We start from the raw sequence: 22,016 nt of genomic DNA, 5'->3' as shown, positions 1-22,016 counted from the left end.
AATTCCTGTATCATTATTCATTTACAGTTAAATTTTCCTAATTTTCCTAATTTAATGTAATTAAATTGATTCGCGCACATACCGAACGGATGAATTGTGTGGAACTTGATAATTCGACACTTGCAAATGTCAGATTCACGCGACTCGATCAATCAGGGTAGAAAGGCTCGTCTCGCCGGATCAATTACGCGACTATGTGCGAGATAATTTTGCCGCTTACAAATTACACGTGCCGGTATACGTATTGTACAATATGTAGCGAGTCGAAACGCATCCCTTTTGTCGGCTCTACATTTTAATTGCAGATTTACCGTAAATATTCATATATTATACGTATCCGAACCTGTAATTTAACCGCGGCAAATGAAGATTGAAATATCGTCGACGATTCTTGCGATTACGAGACTCCGTGTAATTGGACGGAAAATTATATGCGGATCGCGTCGCCGGTTCGAGATTCAAAAAAATTTTCCATCCAACTATTAAGTGCTATATGTATCATAGATTTATAATCTGAACACGGATGCGACTGGAAATCATCGGAACGATCGATATCCTGATGAAAATGGATCGTTGTCGGTAATTTTGTACGACGATCACGGTTGCATAATCAACTAACTCGGCATGTCAATTTCAGCCTAGATCTCGATTGAAAAGAAAACTCGACACGGATCTGCTGCAGGCGAGCCGCGCGTGTCTCAAATTGACAAAACTTTATACACGCCGACATGTTTATTAATATTTATTATACGCTTGTACGTAGTATACGTCACATAACACCTCGCTAAATAAAATTTAATTCGAATGGCGCACGTGAAAAAATTAAATGCCCGTAGCTCTTGTTTAAATAATCGCGAATTTTTCCTACATATATATACATATATATATATATATATACATATATATATATATATATATATATATATATATCTTTACTTTTTACAATATATTCCCTTCGTGTTCATAAAATAATGACGGATTTTTTCTATACACGTTGATACGTCGGAAGCAATTTTTATAGGTTTAAGAAATAAATGTTTGCTCGTAAAAGAATTTTGGAAATTTTATATTGCCGTCAAAATTTCAAAGACTTTTTATAGATACTTTCTTCTTTTTCTTCGTGTAACAGTATTTTCGACGATGAATATTTGTTTTATTACATGCACGGTTTTTTTTTCAAGACATTTAATTTCTTACGGAAGTCTTTTAAAATTCTTGCATCATCCGTGTCAGCTGATTAATTGATTGAGATTTCTCTCGAATATTACGAGGTGAAATGTTTCACCAAACACTTCGTTAAAGGAAATTGATTTTTTTCCCTCTCTTTTTTCTTTCTCTTTTGAATACTTTGTATAAAAATAAAAAAGTTTTATATCATATGTTTGATAATGTGAATAAAACACTCGAAATGCTCGGAAGGTATTTTGTAATAATCGTCCGACAAAATATTTGTCGAGAATATTTTCCCTCTTACCAAAGTTTTTCGTGTATCGAAATTACATTCGTTTTTTTAATTCGCAGACGGTTAGATAACGCGTATTTCATGCATACGTTACCTAAAGCTGAGAGAATCTGTCTGGGAATCTGAAATTTTACATAATCACATTATTATATGATCGAAGAACAAGTTTTACTCAGCATTCAAATTTGCTACTAAAACCGGTGCGAATAACAACTTTTTCTAGAACACGTGCGTTTATAGTCAGCAGCAGATATTCGATATTATAAATTGTAAAAGTTTCTATCGTGACTTTTATAAGCAGTTTATCACTTGACAGAATTTCGAATGATTAGAAACATTATAAATTTAGAGAAAATATTTTTTAAACCCTCAGTTTGGCTATAAATTTTCATAAAATTTGAAAATCATTAAATCAACGAGTAAAATGACTAAAATATATTCATAATTTTACCAATGAAATAGTCGATCAATTTATAAAATCTACGAACTCGCCTCTTCGTCAGTTTTGACATCGAAACCAGAATAAGAGAGGAAAAAAATTGAGTCAAGCATCGTGGAAAACCTTTCTCTCGTAATCGCTCTAGATCCATTTACGAAACTTATTGTTAACCCCGGAGCCAAAAGGTTGAAGCCTGTCGTCCTCGCCTCCGACATTTTTATTATTCACATTTAGAGTTCGAGTCACGCGCGAGATTTCATCCCATCGCTGTTTCCTCGTCTCGGTCTCGTTTCGTTTCCTCTACCTGAAAAGATCAGATACCAAATCTCAGCGATAAGTTCTCTCAACTTCCTTTGGACCGAGGCTGCGCTGGCGATAAACGAGTTACGTAAACACCGCAGGAATGGGTAACGAAAAATTCCCCTCGAGTATAAATATAAGTTATCGCTTACCCAAAATCCTGCAAACGTGACGAAACTCCCAAGAAAAAAAAATTCTATTCTCACGTTTCTATTTCTGCATAAATTTATTTCTTGCACTTTGTAATTTTCTAAAAACTGTTCCATGAAGTGTTCCGCTTTATTATGATTATTGAACGATATTTTTTGTCCTAATTCACGGTTTTCAATTATTTTTTCTCCGGTACGAAGATAAAACTTGCCAGGACTTAATTCAGTCATTGATTCTAAAATTCTTAATTTTTATATATTTTTGGTTTCGACACTTTTTCGACTGGAATATAAACCTTAAGGATTCCAAAAATATTTGCAAGTAATTCAGTCGGTCAGGTTTTGATCGAGAACTCCTGGAATAAAATTTTGAAAAATGAACAAATCGTTTTTGTTCATTAATGAAAACTCTCACATTCAAAGAAAATTTGTTTTTTCTCTATTTTGAGTACCATGCATACTTTGATATTTTGATATGTTAATTTTTTTTTTATTTTAGGCTTTCTTAAAACTTTTTAGACTAATTACTAGAATATATGTTTGTTTGGACGCAATATCGAATATTTCATCATGAAAAATTGAAAATGTTCGAGCAAAAAGTATTTTAAACCTCACATTTAAGTGTCTACCGTTTATTTTTGTTTTTTTGAATCGTTATAAAATTCAAAAAGATCAAATTCGGAAGACAAAGAAAATTTCACCTCTTGATAATGAAATAGAGCATCGAAACTTTGAGGATCTTCCTTTTTCAAGTTTAAACTTGACATTTTTCAACTTGGAGCATAAACGTTTTTTCGAACGGCCCGTCTAACATAAATGTAGGGATAGAAAACGTACCTTCGATTGCCTATCAGCGTTGAGTGGTGAGTTTCACGGAAAACAGCATATATTCTTCCTCGCTGATGTATTCTTCCAGTGATAAAATTCACTCCAACATGAAAGTATAAAAATTTGGTATAGGTACCTACGAATCACGCGTGTATACCGTGTACCATAAGTTTGTTCATCTTATCGTTCCAGAAGCCAATCGAAGGCCTCCTACCTCGCCTATCGCAGGGAGCGAGGCGCCCCCGACAGCGAAGGTAGCTACAAACGAACAATGTCGCCAACCGCGCGTCTCGACGACTGGCCGCCACTGCGGGACCACGACGACCCGGTTCTCGTTCGAGTAACACCCCGTCATCCGCACCACCATCACCACCATCCGGATCAGCAGCTTCCCAAGTCTCACAGCGTCGACGCGCTGCATCATCGTATGGAGGAAAGGGCCGCGCACTCGGTCGAGGTGATCGGAAAGCTCTCGTACGACCTGAGCAAAAAGCTCCAGGCAACCGAGGTGCGCCAGCCGCGAGGCGAGGGCGTAAACAACAACGTGAACAACGCGAACAACGCCGTTATCCACAACAATAACAACAACAACAACAACAACAGCATCAACAACCATCTGGAGTCGAGTAATCAGCAAACGGGAATCACGGATACCGCTGACAGGAAGGAGAGGATATCACCGCAAAGTATCGAGGTCCTGAACGATCGTAACAGGCAGCTGGAACGAGAGCGACGGAAATTGGCAGCTAGCTGCGAACCGAGCCCTCAAAGGCGGTCCCAGGATCGTGAGATCCTCTCGAGCTCCGAGAGCTTCCAACAACAACAGCAACAACATCATCATCATCATCATCATCAGCAACGGGAAAGATCGGCGACTATCGAAATGACCTCGAGGAACGTGGAGCTTTTAAATCGACGTAACGCCCTCGGCGAGAAACGGCTCGTCGCCGAGGCCTCGAGACCGCCACCGGTCATCGAGAAACCACCACCCCCGACCTCGTCGCCTCCGAGAACACCGGAGGTCGAGAGGCGGAGATCGGGGACCGATTCACCCCGTCGATCCGGGAGCTGCTCGAGTTCCTCGTCGTCGTCGTCGTCGCCGAGGGTCTCCGACCTTGGGAACAACACCGAGAAGACGTCGCCCCCAAATTCGCCCAACGTATCCGGGGAGTCGGCGAGCTTCGTTGAACGGATAAGCGTCGTATCGTCGAGACGGAAGGTCTCCAGTCCTACGCAGACGGACGACGATCGTCGCGACGAGTATTCGGGGTCGAATCAGGCAAAGTACAGCCAGACTTCCGGAGGAAACGAGTCGGCCGATTTGGGTAACGAAAGGACGGCCCTCACGTCGCTTTGCGTTTCACCCCAGCCTGGGATCGAGGGACTTACTCTTGTTCAAAGGACGGAAATCGTTTTGAGGGTTAACGCGGCGACCAGCGATGCCGCGTCGCAGACTGAGATCATTCCTGACGATGCAAGGGAGGCGAGGATCGACGAGGCTTCCGACGATAGTCAGGACGATGTTATCCCGGAACCGAGGAGGAAGTTACAGGAAGAAATCGAGTGCGAGGAACTCAGCAGAGATCTGGCTAGTCAGCTTAGTCCCAATGACAGGCTAGTAACGATTTTAGGTGAGTTGATCGGGGATTTGTTTCTCTCTTCTTCTTTCCTTGTTTCGCAATTTATTTATTTATTTTTTTTTTTCGCTTCTCTTTTGACTCTTCAGTTACAGTGAGATGCTCAGCGTTCCACCTAGGTACAAAGTTTACACGTCCGAGCCTTATCGCAGTTTATTTACAACTTCAAATGATCTTTGTTACTACTTACAACTGCCAAAAATCTTTCGGTAATAAGAATTCTCGACTAGAATCATCGAATTTGATAGTTTTTCCGATTTTACGCACGCCGTACTGGATACGACATATTGGATACAGAAATTGTCAAATTCTAACTTCCGATTCGTGATCAGAGACTCCGAGTATCAACGAGTAACAAATATTGAGTTGAAAAATGTGCGACGAATGGATTAAAAGATCGCGAATCGTTCGATTCCCAGGGAAATGATTCGACGAAATTATCATACCTGCACCTGTAAGTCACGGATTTGAAAATTACTTATCCGAAAATTTATTATTACGAAAAATTTAATGTTAGTGCCTCGTCGGTATTTTTCTCTCAAGAGTCACGTCTCCGATTTTTTATACTTGTAAACGTTGTACCGATTACTCTCATGAATTGGTATTATGCACTGTTATATGCGGGAAATTATAAAATTATATATATTCTTGCTGATAGTTTAATTGATTGCGTGAAAAAATTATAGAATTCTTTGGAAAATAAACAAAGACTGAATGGTTTAACGCGCATGCGCACGAATTTGAGAGCAAGAGCAATTGTTTTGTCAGGGTGACCAACATTCATAAATTCGGATTCTAGGTCGCCGCTGTGTATGTAACCTCAAAAATGTTGGTCACCCTGACAAAACGACTGCTATTGCTCTAGAATTTTAGCGCATGCGCATTAAACCATTCAGTCGTTAGCAATTCACTCTGTATATGCATATATGTATACTAGATTATTATCCGTGTATATATACATATATATGATATGTGTATCACAATAGTTGGGCCATTGCAAAACTGTTTGTTATTCAAATTCTTTTGTCATTTGGCAAATAGTTAGAATTGTGTCGCGTAATGTGCGTTAGAAAGCTCTTTTGTTCACGATAATTTTGCAACATTTCGAAACTGTCGAGTGGTGTAACCCTGTCGTGACTTTTTCGTTGGTAAAACTTATTCCCTAACTGTTACCAGAATTTTTTATGTATTTAATACGCGTGTAAAAAGTCGTTTGAAACATTTAAATTGAATGGTATATTCATGACCGATCATTTATAAATTACAATACTTCACTGAACAGTTGGTCACAGAAATTAAAAATTGAAAATGAAATCGATATCATTAATCATCGTAAAATGAGATCCTTGCAATACTGAACCTGATTGAAAAAATCGTAGACGTGATTTATTTTTTGTACGCTAAACTTTAAACATTTACCAGTACGATAGTTTTCCTTATTTTTTCAATTTTTCAATTTGAACAGTAATGTAAAATAATTCAAGCATCAGATCCATGAACTTTACGTGTGTTTCGAATACTGGTTTTATAAAAATCTGTGCTTTAAAAAAAAACAAAAAAACAAAAAAAAAAAATGTAGGGGCTACTGTAATCGAATATGGAAAATCATTACACTTGAAGCTGTAAAAAAAAAGGGTAAATCGACAAAACGTATATTCTTCATAGATGTTTCTATTCTTTTACCTGAAATATACACAGCAACTGATAATTTTTGTGCACGCATACGATAAAATATAAGCAGATGCACAAATACAAACGGAGAAATTTGAAATAAACAAAATAAATGACAATTTTCGGTCGCGTTTTCGGCACTGTTTGACTTTTTCGCCGACTGTGAAGCCGTCTGTCACGGTCTCCTTGCCACTATAACCGGACTCACAGTTTTCTCCGCGTTATCGAATCCGCGTTTTTACAATCCAGCAACGTGAAATCTTTACAGACACGCGGTTGCTTCCCAATCAATTAAACCGGAAGCGTTGGATTTCTAATCATCGTACGTCATCGGTCATGCTCAGCGATCGTAGCTGCATCCGCTTCTCATCAAGTATAGGACTTGTCCTGAGTAGGCATTTTTGAAAATTGAAAAATTGCACGACCCTGTCAACTCCTGACGTCAACGTTACAGATTTTTTCAAACGGCCCGTCGCATGTAAATTACTGGCATATCTGAAAGACCGTTGAAGATATCAAATCTCCAATTTATTCTCAGCGTGACGTACTTACAGACACTGTTGTATAACAACGTACTCACAAAAATTTAACAATTGATCAGTTATTGTCGCGAACGCATCGTATTGGCATCCTGTAATAATTAAATTCGCTATTTTTCCGGGCTGCTTCAGTTTTAATTTAATACACTGCAGGTCACAGTGAGTTGCTTTGCCAGTTGTGTGCATCCGGTCGAAACCGTCGATCCAAGAGACTTTTCACTAACACCTAATTCTTCCATAACGTCGATTTCGTTCGTGACATTTCACTAAGTTTGCGCTCATCTTTTTCTTTCCAAATATTCTCTGCTGTATAGTTGAGAAGTTAAAAATCGTCTCAATTTTCATCGAATCTGTCCGAAGATGAGCGATTTTTTCAATTTTCTCTACACGACTGGTCAGCCAAATATTGTCGGTTAGGTTTAAATTTACGACGTTAATTTGTCAGTACATTTTTGAGGAAAAATTGTTATTACGCTACTTCAGGAATTAGTATGAAACATTCAAGAAATCCGTGATCAAACAAAACGTGTAACCCACGTTGTAGGTATTCCGAAAAGTTCGTTACAATTTTTCAAAGTGATTTTGTTTTCCCATCTTTCGTTGCGTCAACGTTTCTAACTAAATATTAGCGATTATCTTGAAATCTGTTAAAATGCTCCTTCCGGATACTTGGGAGCTTCTCGATCATGCTGATCAAAATCTGAGTCTCGATAAATGTGGATCTTCCGTGTTTCAGTCCCGGTTCCGGAACACAAAAAGCCTACCGACTACGTCACTGGATTATTCAGGGTGGAAGCGACGCTTCAGCCTCGGCCAAGGAGGCGGCTTTCTCTCTCTATACAGGATGAAACACCATCGAGTCCAACGGCAACGACGAACCGACCCGAAGACATCAAGTGAGTTTTTTTATTATCGAACACTTTTTTATAACAGATTATATTCACCCTAAGAATTACCAAAAATGATCGAGTTTCGATTGAATCGATTATTTTTTCTCGATTATTTATCCTCACGATCGGTTATTGGTTTTTACTCGCATGACGGATGCAATACAATGTCAATCATTATCATCGTCTTACTTACAAAGTATACCTATTTTGTACAATAAGTGAAAGATAAATGAATATTTTCAACTTAAATTGAAAAATATTTTCAATGAAACTATAAAGAATCAAAAAGCTAACCGCTGTGAAGAATAGAAACTGAAATGTACGAAATTTTGGTTTCAATTGCACCGTTACAAAAAAAAAATACGAAACAATCAATTGATGGATTAATTTTTACCGATTCAATTGAGTCGCGTTCGATTATTTTTTTGGACTCGATTAATCGATGCATCAATTATTTTTAGCTCAGTGGTCGTCGCTAATTCACGTTTATAGTCGGCGTTAGGTTTGAGAAAACTTGTCTATTCGCATTCGCGGATTTTCAAACGCTTCCAAGAATCGTTGAAAATTCAATTTTTAATCCGATCAAATCGACATTGATTCCAAAAACGTAGTAATTAATATTTGAAAAGTCGAAAAGTTTTGACAAATTCCTGATATTTATTTCTTTCTTTCCTGACGTAAATATATTTTGTGAAAAGCCACACGATCGGTGAAATCATATGAATTTGTCAAATTTTGAGGAACGAAAAGAAAAATCATTGATATCAATGAAGATTCGGGCTTTCCAAAGCCAAGTCAGTAACGTTAGCGTAACGAAACATTGTGGGGGGGGGGGGGGGGGGAATCACTATTTTGCTATTTTCTAGTGACTTCGAAGTTGATAAGTCTTGAAAACATGAATTACGTTTGCCGTGTTATAATTAACTGCATTTCCGAGATTCCTAAAATTACAAAATAACGGGTTTTCCAAAACATGACTCATTACAATAACGTTGCTAACTTCAGCCTTATAAGGATTATCGTTAATCTAACCTTAGTTAAGTTCAAATTTGCTTATACATAATGTACATATTTGGATAACGAATTACAAATTTTGCGAGCAGCAAAAGTGATGATGATATATCTAGGTTTACAAATTTTCAAATATTTTATGGCCGTCAAAAACGAAATTCCATCATAGCAAAGTTGGGTTCTATAATTACGCGGATTCAAACAAGGTTTTAATCAGCCCTATTTACCCAAAATGCTAAATACCAAGCCGGCATATTTCTCAAGCAAGTTTCATAACTTTACTCCGTACTTATTCGATAAAATCTTTTGGAGCGCGAAACCGATCCTCGGTTATCAAAATTCGCATACCGTTAAGTAACTTGTAACCGTGTATATTCCAACGATAATTAGTATTAAAATTACACGGAAGTTCCGCAGACGCTTCTAACAATAAGAACAACGAGTGACAAGAAACAAAGGTCAAGAGTCTTGGATTCGGGGATCTATCTTTTTATAACCGTTTCTATATATGAGGCATTCCACGACAAATCGACTAGTTAGTAGATTTCAATCGTGACATTTTCGTATCGTTTATTCCAGCTTTTTAGCACTCTGGTAATTTATTTTAACTTTTTGAGGTGGACTTTTTTTCAAGTCTTATCCACTTTCAGTCTACTGAAACAATTAACTCTCAGCAAAATTTTTTGTGAGCATCATTTATCCGTTGCTTTCACCTATTGAAAAAGAAATTATTCCAATAATCGTAATTAATTTATTATTTCTCAAACATTCGTACATTATACCTATAACAAATTGGTATAATAATTTATAGTTGAATTGTGATGAAGTTAGCTAAATAAACTCAGAACTACATATTCGGTAACAACTCGCTCGTTTCGAGAATATGTAAAAAAAAAAAAGAATTATTCAACTGTTTGTATCGTTAGAATAAAAAATTATTTCATGAGTTTTAAATAAAGTCACGTTCCTCAACTCAATCAATTTCTCTGTTTCTTTCTTTTTTTTTTTTTTTGTTTCTCTATCCGCACTGTTATAAGGATACGCGAAGGCTTGAAAGAATTTTTGATGCCGCTCGGGGAATGCCCTATATATAAACACAACGATTGAAATGAAATGCGTGTCTGCAGCGATTATAGAAGTAAAAGGAGTCCGCTTTACACGGACCTCCGACCAGGTCACAACGCCAACGCGAATATTCTACTCCACCTCTAAAATACGCCGACCTTCGCTTTGAAATATCGTTCGACGTTTCTGCCGGTAATTCGACCTTCGGATAATTTCAGATAACGTCTTTCGCCGACTGTTACGTACGTATTTTTTGCCGTTAAGCGTATATTAAATAAATTATACACAACGATATTGAAACTACAACGAAAATGCGAAATAATTTATATTTGTGTGTGTAGTTTGCAATAATTATTTACAAACGAACGAACTTATCGACGAATAATGAACCTTATTTTCAAAGAAAAATATTGCGAGAATTAACAATTGTTGCCGTGTTAATGTAAAAAATATCAGTTTGTTGTAATTTCACAAATTTAGGGTGATCATTCCGCGGGGTCATTTTGACCCCGGCATGCAGCGCAAGGGTTAATTCCATGGTAGATTTTACGTTTAGGTACTTCAAAGATTGTTCGTTCGAATTTCATCCGAAGTGCAGTGGCTTTAGTAGTTTTCCTCCGAAATTCAATGACGGAAACGACAAATTAAACAGTCGGACACGCGACACGCAAGTGTTGAAAATTCTAGATTATTCATAGTCGACGAAGAAGAAATACGATTCGCGTTTTACCGCAAAGGCATGCTCCTCAGGTTCGCTATTCAGTATTCTATACCTAAAAAGGAATTATACATATTACTAATTACAATTATCCGATTCATTGTCAATTGAATAACCTGGAATTCCCCGATTTAAATTTCCGATTTCCCCGTGACGCTTGTAGTATAAATTTTCACTGTCATTCTCCCTAATTGCGAGTCTTCTTTGAAACAAAAATCTGCTTGTCGTATATTTTGATTATTATTACGAATCAAGCTCGTTACTTTTCAAGGTTAATTAGCTCCTCGTTATTTACGGTGGGTGGAAATTTATCGCGCCAAGTTTACCGGTCGGTCATCAATGATCTGGCGAGACAAATTTATCGATCCTTAAATTTCATTTGCGCAAACGCGCTACAATTTTGAATACTCGTTTATATCCGCGTGTCCTGAAAATGAGTTATCCTTAATTTGCACACATGCTGTAAGTCTTTCAACACCCTTTGTCGAAGTTGCATTCAACTATGGCGCATTCGAGAATAATATTAAACTCTCGAGAAATATAATGAATTCAACGCGTTTTTCTCCCCACGCTTATCCCATTGTGCGTTATACAGCTAAATGTGTGCAATATATACATACATATATATATATATACATATATACATGTATATATTTCTTACGCAGCACTGACGCATCGAATGCAAATTAAATTCTTTGGTGAAAAATAAGAAATAAAGAAAAAATAAAAAAATATCGCAACGCAATTTTACTGTCCTTTGTTTCTTCTTTCGTACCTGGAATATAACACGAATTTCTGAAATCGTAAATTTAGTCAGATCGGAGGTGACACTTTCGTTTCTTCTTACTCTTATTATATTTCCTCGTTTTCGGTTAACTCATTCCTTAAACGAGAATATCGCGTATTGCGGTCGCAGAATGTTTCGAACGACCTTCGGTACTTAGCCTCGTAGCTTCGCCAGCGTTTTAATTGGGTTCAATTAACGTGAAACGATACTCACAATTAACTCGTCTTTAAATAATAATCGTTCCGAAGTTGGCACGAGTCCTGCAGAATGCAATAACGGCGATTGAAAAAAGCTCGGCCGTTTCCCTGAGGAAATAAACAAATTTCAGGACTGGTGGATAATCGAAATTAATGATTCATTTCGAACAAGACTGCATTTCGAGTTGAACGAAAATATTCGGAATAAAGTGAACATAGTCAAAAAGACTATCGTCGATATATCACATGCTTGCAGATATTCTGCAGCAGTTACAGCCAAAAAAAAAAAAAAATTATTAGATACTTATAGCCGGTGGTATTGAAGTTCCGTTTCATCAAAGTTTGATTTCTTTACATTAAGTTTCACCACAAAAAAATTCGGAACTCGGCGCATTCCGAACTTTTCAAATTCGGAATTTCAACCCCGGCTCCCTGTAGTAAACAAATTTGGGTATAAATTTTTTTCACCGCACACGTCCAAAGATCGGACAATAGCTGCAGCGTAAGATGAGTCGCGTCGTTCGCGATGAAGGTGAAAGTACAGCCGAGACACCCGGTATTACGTAATCCATAAACGATACTGTCCCATCAAATTCTCTACGGCATTTATACGCGTGTGGCCGCACATCTTGATTCGCGAATAATATCCACACGTCATTGCGGTTAGTTTCAACCACGTCGTTGCCTGGCTTAGACCGCGTAGACACTCTTAAACAGATTATTTTCTATACCTGAAAATTGGGTTAGAATTATCGACCAAATAGAGATTACGTCAAAATGTGCGTATTTTTTATTTTCATTTTTGTTTTTTTTTTTTTTTTTTTATTCGTACACAACTCTACGCCTATCAAACTCATTCATTACGCTACGCAAAATTGTTCGTATAATAATTTTCCTGCGGTATATCATACCGCAAAATGAAATGCAATTAGAATTACTGCACTGAAAGTGGAGCCAAATTTTTACAAGTTAGTTAGTAATTCGAAAATTGTTTAACATTACGATTAAAATATTAAACTCGTTACTCGTAGTCTTAACAGCTGATGCATTTACCGCGGAATCGTATCGAGAATATATTTTACCAATTCGTGTGTATTATATTGACGCTAAAGTTTCCTCGAATCACATGGCGAATTACAGCATCGCTTTAAACGTCTTTTCGACAAGCGAAACTCACTCATCGATTTACTAAATACACGCAAGAATAGTGTGATTACGATCGACTTTCGTCATTTAATCAACGTGTAATTATAAAAAACTTGAAACGATTGAAGTTCTCCGTTTAATCATTCGAAAATTTGTCATAGTTTTTAACCGTCGAGAATACCTTGAACAGATCGTACCGGTATACGTTGCGAATTGAAAAAAATGATCAGATCGATTAGTTCCATCCAACTAGAAGAAGAAAGAAAGAAAAGAAAAGTTCCTATATTATATACGTATCTATAAAGTATCGCGAATTATCGAAAACAATTGCAAAGTTCCTCGTCATCCTCAGGTGCCTTTTCGCCGAAGAATATTATGGTTAAAATTCTGTGACTAATGAGTGACAATTGCTTATTTTTTTTTGTCTCGTTTATTGTTTGAAATTTTCATCGTAATTTTTTTCACTTCAGGATCGAGACGCCGTCGTCGACGATTTCAACGCCGGAATTATCAACGCCTGACCCAACAAGCCCGCTATCACCAACATCCGCGTATTTCACAACCTCGGAAGGCAAGGCGAGATTTTTGACGAGGTACTCGCGCGACGTGACAGAGGAATCGATTACCACTTCCGTCGGAAACGAGGGCAACAACGACTCGGCGCAACCAATCGTCGCCGACAATCAGGATCTCAAACAGAAAAAGGTACGTAGGTATAAACTGTGCATTCGGTTTTGCACCGCAAGCTCCTCGTGGAAGAAAAATTGTCATATCCGTTAGTTTGGATATAAAATTGATGGTTTTTATACAACGCGAGCATGTTTTACGCGTATTTTCCGTTTCCATGACGGTAGAGTGAGTCTGCGAGTGCGCATGCGCGGAGTACCGAAAATACTACTTTTAAGTCCCAGGAGTTGAAAGTGGTCCTTTCCGCACTGCGCGCATGCGCTGTCACGAACAAATCTGACATTGCACGACCCTAACCTCAATTTTGGAAAAGACCGAATTTGCTTCCTTGTTACACAATATACTATAGTTCGTAATCACTGATTTCGAGTGATTTCTACGGAGTTCTATATCTCATTATGCATTGATTTTCTATGTAATATAGATATCCACATAGGATTAATGAATCGAAACTGCATTCGGTGGTTACCGTTTCAAGACCAATTAATCGCAACGATTTTCACATTGTTTCAAGTAATTCGCGATGATTTCAAACTATTTCAGTTACTTCGACCCTCGCTTTATTTCAAAGGCTATTTACAGTCATCCAATCGTTCCTTCGACGTACAATATCATTTCCAACAATTACGCTCAAACGACTTGGTCGAAAAAAAATTATACCAGTACGCGCTTCTTTCTCTCCTTTTCATATATCGTTATAGCTACTGGCTTAAAGGTCCGGTTATATATTTATCCCGCAGGAGGAGCTGGTCTTACGCCTCGACAGAAAGCTCGTCGTCCTTCGAGCCGAACAGGAAGCTGTCCGAGAAGAAGGTGACGTCAACGATGCTCTGGGTGCTAGAGTCACGTCTAGAGTGACGGCGGTTGCCCGCCCGGCCGAAGCCTCCAAGTACCGACTTCACGTCGAGGAAGTTGGCAAAATAACGAGCCTTCTTCTCGGTCTGAGCGGAAGACTTGCACGTGCTGAAAACGCTCTTTACGGAATGCCTGTTGACCACGCCGAGCGGGTTAGTCTCGATAAAGTTCCGACAAACGTCGAGAGTTCATGATTATTCGTCATTTCGTATCGAGCAACGATCATTTTTCTCAAATTTATCATTCGAGACTATTATATTGTACTTGAAGTGCGGTGTAGAATGAACAAAAAAAATATGTATATATCTTTTACTGAGTTTAAAATTTTTCGAACCACGGGTTAGATTTTTACTGTTCCAAAAATCACGAAAACTCGATTATCGAATCGATAGCCCAAATCTCTTGGCCTAAAATTATGAAAAAAAAAAAAAAAAAAAAGTTTGAACAAAATACTTTTACAAAAAGTATCAATGTTCGGCTGACTAATCTCTTTAATCCAGGATACATTAGCGATAATAAACATAAACGATTGCAGAAAATATTGGAGAGCAAGAGAGACAAGCTGTTGGATCAGCTCGAGGAAGCAAAAGTGTTGAAGGGCAACATTGACAAGAGAAGCGTCAGCGTCTCGGCGATTCTTTCGAAATATTTAAACGAGGAGGAATACGCCGATTATCAGCACTTCATAAACATGAAGGCAAAACTGATAATGGACGGTCGTGAGATACAGGACAAAGTGAAATTGGGAGAAGAGCAGCTTACAGCCCTGAAAGAAGCCATCGATTAAATTAAGTTCATTGTTTTTTGTTGTTATTGTTGTTGTTTTTGTTGTATTGTTGCGTCGCGAAAACAATGTCGGACTTGCGTATTGTGTTTATGAAAGCGTGCAGTGTTAATAATAATAGGTATGAATTTGCGAATCGCGGGATTAACGATCAGATATCAAAGGGCAGAGAGAGATAGAGAGACGTGAGGATCGGAGCGATAAATTGTGCGGAAAGAAAAAATTGGTCCTCGTCAGTAACGCGACAACACTGCAACGCTATAGACAATTGAATTGTAAATCAAATTTTACAAAAGTCATGACTGACTTACTTTGACGTTTCGCATCGTTTTTTTTTTTTTTTTTTTTTTTTTTTTTTTTTTTTTTTTTTTTTTTTTTTTTTTTTTTTTTTTTTTGTTTCTTTCAATTCCAAGGCTATCCAAGAGAGTTCGCACGAACCACGCCAGGCTGGAACATTTAGCTGGGTACATTGCCTCGTGAACCTTGAGTGCCTAGTCCTATCGAGCTTCTTTCGTACCTAGTTGTCCGGTGAACGTTGATATACATTTTTTAAACTGTAAATTTGTGGAATAATAAAACGTACCGTACAGAATTACTCGCGGTTAATTGCTTGATAGTAATTTTTAAGTCGACCTACGAATGGGAATAAAAATTTGAATAAAAAAAAAAAAGGTAAAAATTTAAACAACGAAGAATGAATTTATGATTTCAGGGTCACGTGTACGTAGGGACAATCGTTTACAGTTTTGAGTAATCACTGAACGAAAAAAAAAAACAAAGTATTTTCACAAAAACGTCGGTTACGTGGGAGACATTTTTTATTTTGAAATATTTCAACACATACATATACAATGATTGAGAATCTATGATTAATATTCGATAAAAGTATCGTTATTTATTATATATATTAGATATATATATATATATATATATATATATATATATAAACGTATGTATATATAGAAAGACATATCTATGTATAATCGTAAATTAGGAAAATGTTGAAACAAACGATGTATTGTTTTTTTTTTTTTTTTTATCCTTTTTTTTCTCATCAAAGTAAATCAAAATTCTAATATATTTTAGTATGGAATATGTTTATTCACTCGTAAAAAATCTCTCTCTGTCTCTCTCTTTATTTACCTTGTACGCGTGAAGAAAAAAGTTATACACAATTAATTGGGAAAAGTCAAATCTCGTTTATTTGGTAGAAAAATTATTATTTATTCTTTTTTTTTTTTTTTTTCTTCAATTCAAATTTTCTAATCCTCTTATTGTTCAATTTTCTCAACATTTTTCTATCGATTTATCTTAACGTCAATAGTTCGCCGATGATCATTGCGATTATTCCAGTCCTTAAATTTACTGTTAGCTAATTATGGCCCAAGCTTCAGCGAATTAACGAACCGATCGATACCTGCTCGGAAGAAAAGTTCGTTTTCCCCACAGGTTACAATTGTTATTATACCTAAATCCCGATGTGCATGTACATTGAAAACATATATGTTATTTCGATAAGCTTCGTGACAATAGACGTAGATCAAACATCGTTATAATAAGAACGATTTCTATTCGTTATAATTTTTTCTCTCACATTGTTTTTCTATTCTTCAACTTTGATCAGTTGTATTACTTGTATTTTTCCAATCATAGTTTTTTTATTTTCTTCCCCATCCCTTCATACACATCGTAAAAACTAGCCTGCCTTTTTAATTAATACAAGCGGTGAGTTTTCTCATATTATAAAAACATGTGATATAAGGCTAAGAATAGGATTTCTATGTATATGTATATGTATATATATATATATATATATACACACATCGTACAAGGCCTACATGCACACATATATCACATCTATATGTATTGTACTATATTATATATACATATACATATATATATATATATATATATATATACGGTCACAAAATTGGCGTTTAATATCCGAATAAAAATACCTGTACATATACATACATTAATACGTAAATTTTTAAGTGAAAAAAATTATTGTTATTATTATTATTATTATCATTATTACTATTGATTATCATTATTATCAATAATATTATTATCATATAATCATCGTCATCGTTAGCATTTTCTGATACAACGAAACACATTTCCATGACTTGGTTAGATCTAAATATCCGGCTGTCCTCTTAATTAATTGGGCATTTATCGGGACCCATTATTCGAGGCCCAGCGCTTGTGATCTTTGTTGTTCGGGTCTTTGAGTTGCAGTTATCGCTGCTCTGCCTCGAGGAACCCTTTCGACTTTTTCTATGAAATTTTATGCCTCAGTCGGCCGTACTATAAGTCGGTTTAATTACACCTTGCACGCAATGTTTTTCTTTCTCGTTTTCGTGATTGAAAACGCTTATATGGGATACATATAGCTTTGCTCTGACGTATCCGTCAGCGTCCCTTTCTCACTCCTTTCCGTACCATTTCCCACCTTTTAATCACGGATACATAATTATTGTCGATAATTGTTAATCGCAGTCGTTCTCTTCATGTCGCTACATTGAAGACGGAGATGAAAATTTAATGTATATGGACGTTTTTTTTTTTTTTTTGTTTTTTCTCTGTTCAGCTCGCTGATCATACGTCGGTTTCTCCTGACGCTTGAGCTTGGTAATGAAATATTTACTCACGACTCAAACATTCTGTGATGGAACCACCATAGATCAATTATATACGTACGTGGAAAGTTTTTTTTTTCTTTTTTTTTTTTTTTTTTTCTCTGTACATTCTTTAAACTTTAACTGTCGTAAGGCGAATTAACAATTTTAAATAATTACATTGCCGCGGACAATGTTACGCGGTAAGATGAAACAGCGGAAGATAATAAAAGTAAGAAGGCAAAATAAACTAGAATCGACACTTCTATTACGTACACCGGATGATTTATCATAATTATTTCTATACATAAAAATACGCGCGCGCGTTAAGACTGAATTTAGGGCATAAAATTTTTCAAATAGTCAATTTTTTTGTTCCTTTATTATTGACGTTTATAATTAGTATAAACGGAACAAATGATCATCCCATATATACTTGTTTACTTCAGGTAGTTTATTCATGCATATATATATATATATGTATGTATGCATACACACACACACGCGCACGCAAGCAACGAACGTCAATGTCATACACATATTAGTTGTAATTTCAATTTAACGACCACAACTAGCATATATAAATATATATAGAATTGTACATATTGAACGAATAGCTATATTCGAACATATGGTGCTCTGGATAAAAAAATTTCACGTCATAATGTTCCATTATGTTTTACAAGATCAATTCATAGGGATATTAATATTTAATTACCTTGTATATATGCATATTATAACATTCAGGTAACGTGAAATCCAATTGTTATTGTCATAAACTTACACTTTGGTACTTAAGGCTATACCAGAGTTTTTTTAGCCTGATAATATCACTACTATTATTGTTAGATTTACTATCATTATTTTTACTTCATATGTACTATTATTATTAATATTATTACGTATTACGAAATATCACGATAGCTACCTTTTCAAGCTCGCTTGCAATAAATAACATGTTACAAATGACTCCCGCGTTCTGTTTCGTGAGGTTCATTTTTCCGCGCACGTTGTGAAACCGATCTCTGGGATTATACTTTTTTTTTTTTCATAAACGTGTAGATGAGGAATTCCGAGAGTTTTCCCCTGTATTTTTAATTTCTCGACGTCACTTACCATTCCAAATTTAAATGTCGTTCGGGCCAGTTTTAAAAATAACTAACTCTTTAAAAGAATCACTGAAAAATTTTATGGGGATTCTAAGCCTTTGCAGAAAATGGTAGAACATTATTGATCCGAAAGTTGTGAATTATTGACTGCAAAAATACGATCTTTTAAAAATGACTCCATGCCTTCCCGTGCAACTTTTTGCGCATGTATCCGACGGCTGGTAACATGTCGGTAACGTATCACAGCTGCCTCTGCCTATCTCCAATATTTTGTTTGTGAACGGAAAAAACAATGAATAATTCCACATATTATTGTTCGAACATCAGTATTTTTTGTGTAATTGAGTGCCGCCATATAAAACCACCTTCTAAAGACTCGATGAAAATGTTCGTTTTTTTTATCTCGGTCGAAAATGTAGGCGTCGATTGTACCTCTTTAAAATTTACGTACTTGTCCGCGATAGAAAAAAAAAAATTAACTTCTGTCGATCAAAGGTGTACAAAGACCGTCAGCCTTATGGAATATGTTTCGGTCGATTAGTAAATTCTATACAAGGATATACATCATTCTCATTGTTTACTGACCGCGTTACACGGCCATACGAATCCTTAAGGATATTACAGTTTTATCTATTATCGACTGCGATAATTGTCTCTGATGAAACCGAGTGCAGATCACTGTTTTACCATTGTGACCCACCAGCGGTGGAAAAACAAACGATTTCGAGTAAAGTACGGAAAAATTGGTAAACGGCAATCCCGTTCTTACCCACTATTCCATCCCGCATTCGTCGGGTTTCAAACTCAGCAGCTTGACTCGATATGCTTCGCAGTTTGATCCTAATTTCCCACTCGCACTCACTCAGCCATGCTTGCGGCACAGTATCGGATCGCGAGTGCTACGGCTTTCACCTCAGCACGCCATAGCTCTCGGCAACAATCAACCCGATCTCCTCGACTTCCCTCCCTCCCCCTGCCCCTGCCCCTCTCAGAAAGCCGGCCTTTCTTCTCGTCAAAAAGAACGACAGGCCTGACCGGCCATATTGTCACCCCATAGTTTTTTTTTTCGTTGAAAAAGTTTTCCAATTTTAAAATATTGTTAAATAAAAAATTAGTCGTTCGTGGATTAATCTCAATTTTCGACCCTCTTCGAGTTTGGAAGTTATATATTACAAAATTCAGAGTGATATGTTTCCACGTATAATTATTTATAAAGAAGAATAAAATAAAAATTCCCGAAGTTATGAAATCTTTAATAAGAAATGTTTGTTCAAGTACGTTAAATGTATGTGTGTATAAAAGTAATTGATACAAGTTTTTGAACAAAATTAGTCTCGTAGAAATCTACTTTGAATTTATCGGAGAAAAATGGTTCGAATAGTATTTGGATCTGGATGCAAATCCAAAGAATAAAATTGACTGAAAAGCGTTTTAGAACGTGCTGTCGGTAATAATGGCATTGTGTCAAAATTTTAGTGAAATTGGTTCGGCGGTTCGCCGAGGATCGTGTTTGCAAAAAATCAGTACACACGCACAAACACACGCGTATACAAACATACATCCGTTTCTAACAATACCAGCACACGCGACTGATTTTGTGCGTGACAAAACATGCTTGCTACGATGTTTCAACGTCTTCTTTTTCCATCCGACGTTTTTTACCACGACAATCGTAAAAGCCAAGCAACGTTATTACCGTTCTTTGTGGTTGCCTTTCTATAAATACGAAATTAATGTTTTTGTCGTAAAAATAACCTAACATGTATATACATAATTATACAATCAGCAACTAATCTAGGATCTGTATTAGTTGGTTTTACAAAAAATTATAATCAAAGGTAAAAGACAAACGTAGATAGATGTCTGATAATTATTTCAGTCAATTATTTATCGTCATCAAGTGATCATTATCAATCACGCAATATTGTACAAGTAAACCTCAGTTTCTGGTGAATGACTTTTTCTTCGTGTTATGAAGATCGTTTAGCCTGATTTCAACGCACGTCAGTGCGATACGAAATTATTATGCAGTATTTGACGTAAAATAAAATCGTCCGAAGCTCTTCACTGTAATTTTAATAAAAAATCGCACGTTCGTTTTCAGACCAATCGTCACCGGGAAACACGACTTGTTTCGACAAGTGTGTTGACAAGTTTGTAGATGAAAAATTGATCTGGGAAAGCGCAAGAACATCAGAAAACTGGCACTGATCGGTAGAAAATTTTTAATCCCTCTTGTTTTTAGTTTCCCGACGTTTTTCACTGTCCCAGATTAATTTTCCATTCACAAAACACTTGTCAGGTCTCCGGCAGGTGAAAAAAGAAAAAAAAACCACAAGTGCCGGAACTTTCGGGTTGGCCCGCGTTCAAACGACGTTCTTGGATACCGAAGAACGGAAAGACGTGTCGCCTTCGCGCAAGGTGGATAATTAATGCTATGCCGTGACGGCGGCGGCGGCGGCGAGTCGAGATATACTAGAGGGGAAAACGCGGAGGAGGAATAACTGGTCGTGGGGACCCGGGGGCCGCCAGCAGAAGTCCCAGTCAGTCCCCCGCTGAACCTCATCGTGAGAGGAGTCGATCGAGGAGGTGAACGCGCCGCGATATTTGATCCGACATTCGGGGCCCGTCGAGTTACCTGCCTGCCGAAAAATCGGGGCCCAGAATTCTCGGCGAGGGCCTAAATCCCAACGAATCTTAGGGACATGACTGCCAAAAGGATACGCCGCGTTTGCTGATATTTAAAGCTGCGCGTCGGTTGCGCGCCCTTAAAATTATCGTCGAATCTGGATCCCTCTCTGGACTGTTATAATTTAGTGATAATCGAACAAGTGCGGCGAACGGTATTGCAGAGTGAAGTGCAGTTGGTGTCACGGAAAGTGTTTTTATCTATAAAGGAAACCTCTCCGAATGGTGAACGTGAGTATATATATATATATATATAAAAGTTTAATAATGTGTAATGTAAACTGTTATGCGAAAGGGTCGATAAATAGCCAGGCTGCAGGGTTGAAATTACGAATTTTTTAAGTTAAGAATTATCGTGATGACTGATTTCTTTCTTTTTGTTTATTGAGATAATTTTAAAGTTTGCAGAAGCTCTCGAGTTCGGAACTCGGAA

General features: G+C 37.0%; 2 protein-coding genes across 4 annotated transcripts in view; both read left to right on the top strand.

The window, feature by feature from the left end:
• LOC107226429 (protein Shroom) overlaps positions 1 to 15,880 on the top strand; it is a 180,128-nt gene extending 164,248 nt beyond the window's left edge. Inside the window, exons 10-14 of the mRNA XM_046730446.1 lie at positions 3,371 to 4,809; positions 7,762 to 7,921; positions 13,310 to 13,544; positions 14,267 to 14,533; positions 14,917 to 15,880. Coding sequence (XP_046586402.1) covers positions 3,371 to 4,809; positions 7,762 to 7,921; positions 13,310 to 13,544; positions 14,267 to 14,533; positions 14,917 to 15,168 — 2,353 coding nt within the window. The 3' untranslated portion in view covers positions 15,169 to 15,880. The remainder of the gene's footprint in view (positions 1 to 3,370; positions 4,810 to 7,761; positions 7,922 to 13,309; positions 13,545 to 14,266; positions 14,534 to 14,916) is intronic.
• Positions 15,881 to 21,429: 5,549 nt separating this feature from the next.
• Positions 21,430 to 22,016, top strand: part of LOC107217041 (calpain-C) — a 38,730-nt gene continuing 38,143 nt past the window's right edge. For 2 of the 3 annotated variants that reach the window (XM_046730242.1, XM_046730241.1), the window contains exon 1: positions 21,433 to 21,814. In XM_046730242.1, the coding sequence (XP_046586198.1) occupies positions 21,806 to 21,814 (9 nt within the window). In that variant the 5' untranslated portion in view covers positions 21,433 to 21,805. Of the gene's footprint in view, positions 21,815 to 22,016 lie in introns of all 3 variants that reach the window. The other variant, XM_046730243.1, reaches the window with a different exon arrangement.

Source organism: Neodiprion lecontei, chromosome 2 (genome assembly GCF_021901455.1).
Source record: "Neodiprion lecontei isolate iyNeoLeco1 chromosome 2, iyNeoLeco1.1, whole genome shotgun sequence".
Taxonomy (NCBI): domain Eukaryota; kingdom Metazoa; phylum Arthropoda; class Insecta; order Hymenoptera; family Diprionidae; genus Neodiprion; species Neodiprion lecontei.
The sequence above is the reverse complement of the archived record's forward strand: the minus strand, read 5'-3'. Positions and strand labels throughout refer to the sequence as shown.